Source organism: Ursus maritimus, unplaced genomic scaffold (assembly GCF_017311325.1).
Source record: "Ursus maritimus isolate PB19 unplaced genomic scaffold, ASM1731132v1 scaffold_8, whole genome shotgun sequence".
Lineage (NCBI taxonomy): Eukaryota > Metazoa > Chordata > Mammalia > Carnivora > Ursidae > Ursus > Ursus maritimus.
Genome location: NW_024426996.1, coordinates 49,703,652 through 49,716,936, shown reverse-complemented (window position 1 = coordinate 49,716,936; position 13,285 = coordinate 49,703,652). Strand labels below are relative to the sequence as shown.

The 13,285-nt window shown below is 35.0% G+C and overlaps 1 protein-coding gene across 1 annotated transcript in view; it reads left to right on the top strand.

Moving 5' to 3' along the window:
* NSUN7 (NOP2/Sun RNA methyltransferase family member 7) overlaps positions 1-13,285 on the top strand; it is a 51,851-nt gene that overhangs the window by 11,544 nt on the left and 27,022 nt on the right. Inside the window, exons 5-7 of the mRNA XM_040625043.1 lie at positions 7,888-8,040; positions 8,368-8,551; positions 9,702-9,912. Of these exons, the coding sequence (XP_040480977.1) occupies positions 7,888-8,040; positions 8,368-8,551; positions 9,702-9,912 (548 nt within the window). The remainder of the gene's footprint in view (positions 1-7,887; positions 8,041-8,367; positions 8,552-9,701; positions 9,913-13,285) is intronic.

Genomic DNA, 13,285 nt, shown 5'->3' with positions numbered 1-13,285 from the left:
AGTAGTCCATCCTTCCAAACCACCCAAAACTATTCCTCCTGAGGTCTTCCGCATTACATTACAGCACCCACATCAACCTGGACATCATCCTTGATACTTCTCGCCTCCCCTTTCCTGTGCCCATACCATACCTAATGCGGTAACTCCAACTGGAAAACATGCTTCATCTGTCTACTTTCCATTTCCACTACTATCTTCCAAATCCAAGCCACCAGCTTGCTACACTAGCTTCCTTATTGATTTCCCTGCCTATAACTCATACTTTCCCACACTCTTTTCTACATGGCAGGTAGAGCAGTATTTTTTAAATGTAATTGTGTGGTCATAAGAGAGTGTCTTAAATTTGGCTTATCTCCTACTGTAACAAGTAGAAAACTGGACAAAATATATGAGGCAAAGATTTGGGGTATTAGACAAGATACAGCACAAAGACTTGATCCCTGAGAGAATGAAAACAGATGAAGTGAGCATTAGGACAGTCCTGGCTTTATGCCTGAGGTACTTTCCAACTGCAGTACGGGAAGGCAGGGAGCCCCAGAGGAAAACGGTAGTCGCACTAAGAAAACAGAGATCAGAATTTTGGAAGGCTGAATGATAATTTGTCTTTTGTTTTTTATTCTATTAAAGTGGTAAGGTAATTTATATTGAATGATTTTTTAAGTGTTAAAACCAATCAGGCACTTTAGGGATTCATTATATTTGTTCAGATATTGTCTCTTTTCTTGTCTTCCCCAATTATCTCATTTCCTATAATGCTCCAGTTTCTCATTTGCCAAAATGGTCCCCAAATACTTATTCATGGGTTTTTATATCTCATATTCTTTCCACCTCTTCTTTGGAAACTCTTAGCCTATTTTACTTAATTAGTGAATATTCTTTTTTTTTTTTTAAGATTTTATTTATTTATTTGACAGAGATAGAGACAGCCAGCGAGAGAGGGAACACAAGCAGGGGGAGTGGGAGAGGAAGAAGCAGGCTCATAGCGGAGGAGCCTGATGTGGGGCTCGATCCCGTAACGCCGGGATCACGCCCTGAGCCAAGGGCAGACGCTCAACCGCTGTGCCACCCAGGAGCCCCTAATTAGTGAATATTCCGAAACAGTTGTCAGTATGATGTCTGATTTTATATTTGTATGAGAAATTCAAGTAATTGACTGAAGATTATATTTTGGCATTAAAAAATATTCAATTTAGGGGTGCCCGGGTGGCTCAGTTGGTTGGGTGCCCGACTCCTGGGTTCTGTGGGGGTTGTGATCTTGGCATGCTGGGATGGAGCCCATGTTAGGCTCTGCGCTCAGCACAGAGTCTGCTTGCTATTCTCTTCCTCTCCCTCTGCCCCTCCCCTTGCTCACATGTGTGCACTCACCCTCTCTAAAATAAATAAATAAAATCTTAAGAAAATATTCAATTTATGTTTAAGGGGACCATATATACACAATATACGGAAATAAATTTGAAATGGATTGAAGACTTGAATGTTAAGACTGGAAACCATAAAACTAGAAAAAAACATAGGCAATAGGTCTTTGGCATCAGCAATATTTGTTTGCACCAGTCTCCTCAGGCACAGGCAACAAAAGCTATATGTATATATATATATATATATATATGTATATATATATATATACACACACACATATATATATACATATAGCTTTATATATATATTTATTTATTATATATTATATTTATTATATATATATTAATATATAAATGCTTTTGCACAGAGAAAGAAATCACCAACGAAACAAAAAGGCAATCTACTGAATGGGAGACGATATTTGCAAGTCATACATCCAATAAAGGGTTAATGTCCAAAATATATAAAGAACTTAAACAACTTAATATAAAAAAACACAACCAATTAAAAAAGGGGAAAGGACTTGAATAGACATTTTTCCAAAGAAGGCATATAGATGGCCAGCAGGCACATGAAAATGTGTTCAACATCACTACTTATCAGGGAGATGTAATTCAAAACCATAATGAGATACCTGACACCTGTCAGATTGGCTATTATCAAAAACAAAAAATAACAAGTGTTGGCAAGGACATGAGAAGTGGAGAAAAGAGAATCCTTGTATGCTGTTGGTGGGAATATAAATTAGTGCAGCCACTACGGAAAACAGTATGGAGGGTCCTCAAAAAGTAAAAATAGTACTACTGTATGATCCAGCAATTCACTGCTGGATACTTATCCAATGAAAATGAAAACACCAATTCGAAGAGATATATGCACCCCTGTGTTCATGGCAGCATTATTTACAATAGTCACGATGTGGAAGCAATAGATCAATGGATGAAGATGGGATATATATATACACACAAATATGTACGAGATACATACAGATATACACATAAAACTCAGCCATAGAAAAGAATGAAATCTTGCCATTTGCAATTACATGAATGGACCTAGAGTGTGTTATGCTAAGTGAAATAAGTCAGAGAAAGACAAATAGCATATGATTTCACTTATATGTGGAATCTAAAAAACAAAACAAATGAACAAACAAGACAGAAATAGATTCATAGAAACAGGAAACAAACTGTTGGTTACCAGAGTGTGAAGGGTTGGGATGAGTAAAATGGGTGAAGGGGGTTAAGAAGCACAAACTTCCAGTTACAAAATAAATAAGTCATTGGGATGTAGTACACAATATAGGGAATATAGTCAATAATATTCTAATAACTTCAGTGACAGATGAACTAGACTTAACGTGGGGATCATTTCATAATGTCTGAAAATATTGACTCACTATGATAAATACCTGAAACTAAAAGGATATTATATGTCAATTATACATCAATTAAAAAATAAGAAGAAAATAAACTGAAGGAAAATGGTGTATTAGGATTCTATTCTGGCAACCAACAGTACCCCAACTCAAACAAGATTAGGCAAAAGAAAGAATTTATTATAAGGTATTTCATGGAAGATTGAACATCAAGATGACAGGAAGGACAGTGATGTGGCTATGCTTCTCCTAAGTCCTATGACTTAAGTATCATCAGGATTCTCTGACTCTAGTCTCTGCTTCTCTGTGCTTTGGCTTCATTCTTTTCTTTCTTTGTTCCCAGAATGGGAAACTTGGCTGCTGACATACTCAAGAGCTTTACATCTTACAGCACCAACACTAGACAGACTGGTTTGATTCTCTCTTCCTACACCTAAAAATTGCTTGACCCTGCCTTGAGTCAAGTGCCCACCCTCTATTGACCAGCTGTGGCCAAGGAGACTGAGTCAGTCAGGGACCCCTTCCAAGAAAATTATATGAATAGAGGGAGGAGAGGAACATTTTTCAGGAGAGAGGGATTTCTATTCCCAGAAGGGAAGCAGTGCTTAGAAGGCAAACCCTAGGTTTCTACTATAAATGGAAACATTGGTATGCTAAATGTGTCAACCAAGAGCAAGAACTTCCCATTACCTAGGTACAGTCAGCCCGCCATGATCAGTTGCTAGTCAGAATAACATTCCCTGACTTAAGGAAAGCAACACAAAAACATATAGGAAATATGCCTTTTTTCACATGTGTGGTTGTGACGGAGCCACAATATTCTTAAAATATAGGTTTCTCTTTGTTTTTTTATTCTTAGCAAATTGCATTTCTCCACTACATCATGAACCATCACTGACTTATGCAAAATAAACCACATGGTTCCTTATGAAAATAAGAGAATAAAACCTATTATAAGCAAGTGATTTGGATATTTTCTTTTGTTTTAATGTATTATCTAATTACATTAAAACATATTTCTATTTACTTTCTATCCACTTTTTCTCTCAATTATGTTTTTCCAATGCTCTATAGGAATAAATATGAAAATTTTCTTCCTTTTTTCTGTAAAAGAACTGCAACTCCTTTATTATATTTAGAAATCAAACTTCTAATTACATAAAATGATTAATAGAAACATTGGGAATAATTATTTTTGCCATTATTTATAGATGTAAAGTTTCTTGGCACACACTTATTAGGTATAATTTTATATTGTATATTAGTTTATTTCATTTGAGGCCCAGGATATTGTTATCTTCCTTTAGAGGTGGCACTTACTTTGCTGCTAGAAGGCCACAGCTAGACCTGGGGCACTGACAAACCCAGGTGACTTAGTCTAATCTGGGATTGAAATGATTGGAAGCTGTGCTTCAGTCCTCATGAAGGCCAGTTAGTCCTTTTTAAATTTTTTTAAGATTTTTATTTTTTTATTTGTCAGCGGGGGAGGGGGGGAGAGAGAGAACAAGCAAGGGGAGCGGGAGAAGCAGGCTCCCCGCTGAGCAGAGAGCCCGATGTGGGACTTGATCCCAGGACTCTGAGATCATGACCTGAGCTGAAGGCAGACGCTTAACTGACTGAGCCACCCAGGCGTCCTGCCAGCTAATCCTTTTTACTTTATTCCTAGGGTTGTCTTTTGGTAACCCCGTCCAAAGCCTGGGAACTTTATCAAAGCCCCCCACTCATAAAATTGGCATGCCCCAAATTTCCATTTTTGTTCCCCATGAGTCATGGTAAACTCTGCCTATCTCTCAGGTTCTTAGGCACATATTTCAGAATTGGCAGATACTTTCATATATGATGCTTCTTCTACTCAGAACACTGGATAACTCATCTCACACCCCTCCCTTACTCCTGGCTAACTCCTACTTCTACCCTTATGGCTTAGCCTAAATGTAACTCCTGGGAAACGTACCTTGACTCCCATAGCAGTGCCCCTTCCTTGTGCCACGACAGGATCCTGCCTTCCCTTGTCATGAATACTTACGACATTTAAAAATAATTGCTTTGTCTCGCCTTACCAAATACATCTATACTTTGTAATGTCAGGAACAGCATCTTCCTTGCTTATCCCTTTGTTTCTGGCACCTAAAACAGTGCCTGGAATATAATAAGAATACAAATATTTGTTCACGAATAAATTGATATTTCTCTATGCTTAAATAGCCTTCCATTTTGTGCAGAAAAAAAATTCCCACTTCCTATGCATGGTATATAAGATTTTTTGTGACGTGAGTCCTAGATCTCTCACCACCCCATACTCTAAAATATGCTTTGCTGTTTAACATCTCCGTCTCTTCACGGTTCTCTGCCCTCTGTCTGTGTGTCTTTTTTCCCTTTGTGGTCTGGAAAACTCATGCTGTCTGTGTCTTTTCTTGTGGTCTGGAAAATTCTTGCTCCTCTTTTAACAGTTTAAGTTTCTCCTCCTCTTAGAAGTCTCTTAGAAGGCTAATTCTTGTTCTTTTTCTGATACATTTACTTTCTTCTTTATCTGTGTATCTTACAGCATTCATCATGTGCTTGTGCTATAACTGGTTGTTTATATGTCTATTATACCACCAAATTATAAGTTACTTAAGGGTGGAAGCTCTCTTTTAATCTCTATAGCCCAGGTCTGATAACAGTTCCTAGTTAACAATAGTAAAAGAATAGGTCTAATAATTATTATCACTTCTTTTTAAAAATTATCACTTCTTGAACAGCCTGACTTTGAAATACATTTTCAAAAGTATCTTTGCAACAAGTAATTAGTTTCTAATTCCTAGAGCTTAGAAAAGCTAAATAACCTGTCTAATGTCACATAGCTAGTAATTGGTGGAAGCAGAATTTGAACGCAGATAATCTGATTGCAGAGCCCAAACCATACTAGCTGGAGAGACAGAGTGAGAGAAGGCAGCAGGAGGGGGGATGTGGTGTGATATCAGGAGGGGCAGAAATAGTTTCGTGTGTGGCCAGACATAGATTTGTGTATGGGAGTGGTGGGAATTGAAGACTGAGGAGTTGGGTCAGGTTAAATTATTAATACCCTAGTGTTTCATGATAAGGAGTTTGGGTTCTGTCCTGTATCTAATGGGTTCATTTTAGATTTAAGCTTAGGAATTATAGAACTACAATTTAACATATAGAAATAGCTCTGGCTGTGTATACAACAGGTTGCTGGCAAACAGGTGATTGAGCAACTCTCTGTGATAGTGTTCAAATTATAGCAGGGGGTGGACTTCTGTATCAAGAATGCTGAGGAAAGGCCATTTTTGCTTCCATTTTCATCATTGCGGTCCATCTTACAGCTATGGAAGAAGTTATTAGTAGCCACAGGGCATTCCATTTACAAAAGAAATATGTGTCTGGTTATCCCAATAGCATTTGGATTTGGTCTTTATACTCAATCTGATATTGTATATTTATAAAAAAAACTTTATAACTGTATATATACTTTAAATTACTTTTTATGTGATTGAAATATATTAAAATTCACAGTCTGAAATGTTTGCTATGTGGAAATTTGGAAAATTATTTCTCTGTGTACTTATTCCCCCCATTTATACAACACATATATTTTTCTAGGCTTCATAGCTCTAATTTTTATGTGTATTGATTGAATAATTCTGTTGATAGCACTTACGGCAAATTTGAACCATATAGGTATTTGGAAAGGCTATTTAATCAAAAGTCGTGTGTACTCAGAAACATCTCACATGTGTGATATAGAACAGTAACTCACCCCTTTATATTATTTTTTGGTGTGCATTAATGTATTATGTAATTGTTTTTGTGTCCCTTGCTGTAGTTCTGTGACATTAGGAGATAGCACTACACAAATCTAATTTTATTATAGCCCTAGAAGTCTTAATGTTTGATAATCCTTCCCTCTCCTCCCCCAAGTGCCCCATCTATGTTCTACCTCTCTGTTTCCCTCTCCCTCTCTCTCTCCACCCCACCCCCATCCCTTCCTTCCTCTATCTCTCCCTTCCTCATGCAGGTACACATGTTCACACACAAACACATTGTTAGGTGAAAAGTTCTCATTCTACTGAGTAAATAAGAATCTTGGGTTTTTTTTTTTTTTTTGGTTTTTTTTTTTTTTTTGAGAGACAGCGTGCATGCGAGTGGGGGGGGCAAAGGGAGAGGGGGAGAGAGAATCTCAAGCAGGCTTCACACTCAGTGTGGAGCCAGATGTGGGGCTCAATCTCACAACCCTGAGATCGTGACCTGAATTGAAATCAAGAATCAGATGCTTAAATGACTGAGCCACCCAGGCGCCCCTGAATAAATAAGAATCTTGATTTTATTAAGCTTTCTGTGCCACATACACCACTCCAGTTGTACTTGACTCTTCTATGGTATCTTTTACCCATTTCTCACATTCAAGGTTATCCTTGAGATTTATTATTCAATTAGATTCCTACTGTGAAAATGCTGATTATGGATCAAGAATAAGTCCTGTATTCTCATTTATTAAACATTTTCTATGAGATCAAGAAAAATCATTGGATCTTCATGGTGATGCTAACCAATTCTTGCTTTTCTTTTCTGTTATGGGATAATCAGAACTGGGAAGGACTTGATACAGATTCATGAAAGTTCCTTAATCTTATCAAGACTGTACTGTTGGCAACTATGACAATAACTAGCCTATAGTGAGTGTCTGCCATGTGCCAGGCACTGTGCTAAGTATTTTGCACACATGGTTGGTAATCACCACATTAATAACAAGGTAAGTTGACCACATTCTACAGATGAGAAAACAGGCTGAGAAAAGAGATTCATTAATACCTGAGGTCACACAGCTAGTAAGTGACAGAAACTGAATTTAACTTCAAATTTGTCGGACTATATTCCATCCACCTTTCGCTACATAAAATTTCTTTCAATTGGCAATTGATATAAATATTTGGGGAGATGCATATTTATACAGGGGCAGCAAAAACTGAAAAAAAGAAGCAGCATTATTGGATTTCTATTTTCAAATATGATTTTATACTATGAAAATCTGAAGCAGAATTATAGAAGTTTGTTAGAATTCTAAATCTAATTTGTGAATTTTTCTAATGGAAAATTGATAGTCTTGTCTTCAATGCAGTAGTCATCAAGAATGGATTTTCTGTCTCTAGTTTTAAGACAAAATTGGCTGCAGCATTGGCAAGATGTCGAATCAAACACGACGCCCTTTCAATTTACCACATTCTTCCAGAAACAGTTAGGAACCAGGAACTAAGGGCCTCCACTTTGCCACTTTATGCTTGGATAAATACTTGTAAAATCAGGTAAGAGTTTTAATCAAATTCATTATTCATATTTCAATTTGCTAGCCTGTCAAAATAATATGATAAGAAATACTATCTAGGGGAGTAATTAGGCAATCATAGTTTAGTTCAGGATTTTGTCACCAAATTACCAAAGGTACTTACATAAATATGTTAACTTTTCTGTCTTTAATTATCTTTTAACTTACTGTTGGCTAAAATTGTAAGTTTCATTAGATGCAATATATGCAGTGATATTTTTATTTATTTTAGGGAAAAGATGCTAGTGTTAAATGCATTTTCAATATATTATATTTTCAATTACAACTTAGTATTGCATATTTACAGCCCTGAAGAAGTTCATTACAGTTTGAAGAAAAAAGGCTATAATAAAGTCAAATCTGTATTGCATATTGATGATAAAGTCTATGCTGTGGACCAACATTGCTATGATGTCTTAATTTTTCCATCTCATCTCAAAAATGATCTTCTAAATATAGATCTTTTCAAAGATTATAAACTTATATTTCAGGTAAACAAACATTTACTTTCATTGTGATTCTCAATAAGCCTGCTCACTCAAAGAATGCACTTAAAAAATAAAATCTAACAAATTGATTATATTTTTATAGATTATCAAGGAGATTTATAAAAGCTAATTTTTGACTATTTTATTGAATAAAATCAATACCCCTACAATCAGTGTTTCTATTGTACTTCAGCATCTTTGTCCCATGTGAAGTTATAAAGAACATGTTTTCCTTCCAAACCCTATAAATGGGGATACTTGTACTGCTGGAAGCTGAAAGGCTGTATTTTTCTTTTCCAAGGGTGTATTCAAAAAAAGTGCAAAAGTACCTTTTCTAACTTCTACTTCTGGAGAAGATGCTAGTACCACCCTGAATTTGAAAATCCTGTATGTAATACTTTCCCATTACCTCCTTAATACGGTGTTACAGCCTTGATTTGTAAGAGGTGTATAATGGCTATTGCTGCAGGAAAAGAATGTGAAGTATAATGTGGTTTCAACAAAATGAAAAATAAATTGTCCAAAAAAATAGGTTATATTAATTTTTATGTCCTTAGATTCCAATTCTTGCCTCAGATTTACCTTGGTCTTCTAAAGTTTATTCCTTCACAGCACTCATATTCTTGGGTAGAATCTCTTGGCCTTAACTTGCAGTGATACCCTATTGAGCCCAGAGATCAACTGCAGAAACCCATCTGTCTAGTCCCCTTTTATAAGCTTGTCAACCATCTTACTTTTAATATCTGTGAATTAGCAGTGATTTCAATGACAGTGTAATGGGGAAGAAAGAATGGCAATAGCTGATGAATGAGTTTTCATGAAGGGGTAAGAATGAATGCTGTAGTAGGACATCACTAATCTATTAATCACATTTTGGGGATTTTGACATTGTCTGATCACTATATAAAAGTTAAATGATAACATTCATAATTTAGGCTAAGCAAAGTTAAGGTCTTTGTTTTAAATCTTTCTATCAGTTATTTTTGTTAATTTTATCTTCTAAAATATATTAAGATGTTTTAAAGTCAAATGGATTAGGTATCTCAGGTGTTCTACCAAGTACTTTTTTTTTTTTTTTTACTTAACCAAAAAGAAGTCAGTTCATGCTTCTAGTCAAACTGTTTGAAATTCTAATCATATCATTATCTTGTAGGATAAATCTCGAAGTCTTGCTGTCCATTCTGTAAGGGCTTTATTAAATATGGATGATGATATCTTAATGGTCAATACAGGTTCATGGTACACAGTTGCCCATATGTCAATCTTAACAAATAATAATACTTCAAAAATATTTGTGTGTGGAGTAAAATCACAAGCCAAGGATCCTGACCTGAAGAAACTTTTTACAAAAATGGGATGTAAAAGTATGTATAAATATTTATTTGTTTGGTGATTAATGTTCTACAAAATTTAGAAATGTCAAAAATGTTTGAATTTGTTATTTTTTAATATAAAAACTCTCTATATACTATACTCTTAAAATCTTCACTAATACATATTACGCCAGGCTCTTCTCATTGTTTAATATTGGTTAAATAACTGTAGTTTAAATTAATGAATATATTGGCACTTTGTTATATTGCTTGGTATTAGCTACTATATAATTTGAAATTCAATCAATAATTAAAGTAGGTAGTAGAAATTATCATCCTTTAATAAATAAGAATACAACTAAAAGAGTGTATGACAATGTTCATACCTAGGACTAGAAGCTACATTCCTTAGACTTCTTATTTTCAAAATCTTTTTCATTGGATCATTCTGTGACTAAAGATAACATTTTATTATAGGTTGAGTGAGGCTCAAAAACTAAACAAAACTTTTGACACGTTCATAGGGTTAGGGAGACAAAAAGTAGAATTTAAAGCTTGACCTGGAGAGGTAGACTGGTAAATACCTAGGATTTCACTTGGAGACAGAAGAAGTATATGGTGGATAGTGATCAGTTGTCTAACAAATTGAAGCCCAAATTCCAGTCATCTCATTCCCAATTGGATTAAGGTGATCTGGGATTATTAGTGTCCAGATTTAGCTGCCTATCAGAAGCAAAAGCAAATTTTCTCTGGAAGAAGATAACATCATCCTAGGTCTCATATTATCTCCTAAATTTTTTCAACTACAATGTCTGGCACTCAATTAAGAAAAAAAACACACACACAAAAAAACCAGAACAAGGCAAACAAGAACAAAAGCTATGACTGATATAAAGAGAAAAACACTAAAGTAGGAGCAAACCAATAGATGGTCCAGATATTAGAGATATCAGATGTGGACTTCAAACTAACTATGATTAGTATGCTGTAAAGACTAAATGCCAAGTTGCAGAATTTCAGCAGAGCACTGGAAACTATAATTTTTTTAAGTCAAAAAAATTCTAGAACTAAAAAATACAACATGTGAATTAAGAAGTAAATAGATAGATTTGACAGTAGATTAGACAGAGCTAAGGAAAGAATAAGTGAACTGACAAGCCACAAGAAAATATGCAGACTGAAGCAAGGAGAGACAAAAGGATTAATAATATGGAAAAGATCATAAAACACACATGAGACTCAGTGATCCAGTGATCTTCCATATGCTGTGATTGGGAACACAGAAAGAGAGGAGAAAAAGAATTGAGAAGAAACAAATTAATTATTTGAAATTAAGGCTGGGAATTTTTCAAATAGATGAAGTAAATTAAGCCACAGATTCAAGAAGCTCTATGAACTCCAATAAGAATAAATATATAGAAAACACATTAGGTACATTGTGGCATAACTGCTGAAAACCAAAGACAAAACAGCCCAGGTGATAATATATATTATTTTTAATGGAAAAGCAATAAAACTAAAAACTAACTTTTTAACAGAAATAACTGAAACCAGAAAACTATTAATATCTTCATAGTGCAGAAAGAAACTGCCAAGTAGATTTCTAAACTCAGCAGAAATTTCCTTTGAAATAAAATAAAGATATTCTTAGACAAATGAAATCTGAGAGTTTGTCATCAGCAGACACAATGGAGGATATACTAAAAGTTTTTTTTTGATAGAAGGAATATTATCTCATATAGAAAGCTGTAGATGCTGGAATAAATGAAGAATAATGTAAAAGGTAAGTATATAAGTAAACTAAATATAATTTAATGTCTTGTGGGATTGTAAACTAATGTGGGGTTAAAATTTAAATGTTATCTATAATTAAATTACAACAATGGTACATAAATTAGAAGGAAATGGAATTAATGCGTTTTGTCATCTTTGCTTTGTCCAAGAAATGGTAAAGTAGTAAATTATTAAGTAGTGGTGTGTGTTATTTCTGGGGCAGGGAATAAATAAATAATAAAAGAATGTTTAACTAATAGCTAGGAGGGGTGGAAAATGGAATATGGAATTGGAATACCATATTAACATAGAAAAGGTAAGACAAATAGAAAGCAAATAAGTAGATTAAACTTTAAAAAATATATATGTAAACATTAAGTATGCATGACTAATACTTGAAATAAAAGACAAAGAACACCAGTATTAGATTTTTAAGATCAACTATATGCGATTTATAAGAGAAACCCCTTACATAAAAAACTCAGAAACACAGAAAAAGATATACATTATATATACTAACAAAAGAGCAACTGACAAAGTAGATTTAAGTCAAGAAACATTACTAGAAATATAATTATAACATGTTCATCAGGAAAATGAAACAGTACAAAAGAAATACGTACTTACTAACATAATCTCAAATATAACTAAACTATAGATTTCGCAAAGGATTTTTGCGAGGTTGCTAGATACAAGGTCAGCATACAAATCCAATTTCTGCATACCAATAAGAGAAGTTTGAAAACGAAGCAGAGATCTTTTACAACAGTACCCCAAACCATAACACATTTAGGAGTACATCTAATAAGAGAGATGTAAGACATCCTCAAACTATGGACCATTATTGAAAGACAGAAGACCTGAGTAAACCCAAGAATAGATCACATTCATGAACTGAAAAACTCAATGTCATTAAGATGCCCTTTTTCCCCAAGTTGATCTGTATGGATTCAATTCAATCCACATGACACTGCAGAGTACTGAGGAGATTTTTTTTTTTCTAGTCAATAGTGCTAGAAAAAGTGAAACCCATACGTACTTCACACCATCAACACAAATCTAGAATCTCCTAGAATTTATTATAGGAGAAACACTTAATGACTGGGATTGGTAAAGATTTCTTAAACAGGACACACAAAGCACTAACCATAAAAGAAAAGATTGATAAATTGGACTACAGTAAAGTTTTTTAAAACTTTAAAACTTCTGTACATAAAGAGAGTGCTAAGGCAAACTGCGGAGAGGGGCACATGAACCGACACGAGTTTTACCCACAGTGTATAAAAAATTCTTACAAATTCGGGGCGCCCGGGTGGCACAGCGGTGAAGCGTCTGCCTTCGGCTCAGGGCGTGATCCCGGCGTTATGGGATCGAGCCCCACATCAGGCTCCTCTGCTGTGAGCCTGCTTCTTCCTCTCCCACTCCCCCTGCTGTGTTCCCTCTCTCGCTGACTGTCTCTGTCAAATAAATAAAATCTTTAAAAAAAAATTCTTACAAATTAACAATGAAAAGACCGACAACCCAATTGGAAAATGTGCAAGATCCGTGACCAGTTATTTCACAAAGGGGATATCCAGATGCCAAAAAGCTTATGTAAAAGTAGTCTATCCCATTACTAATCAGGGAAATACAATTAAAATCACCACATATC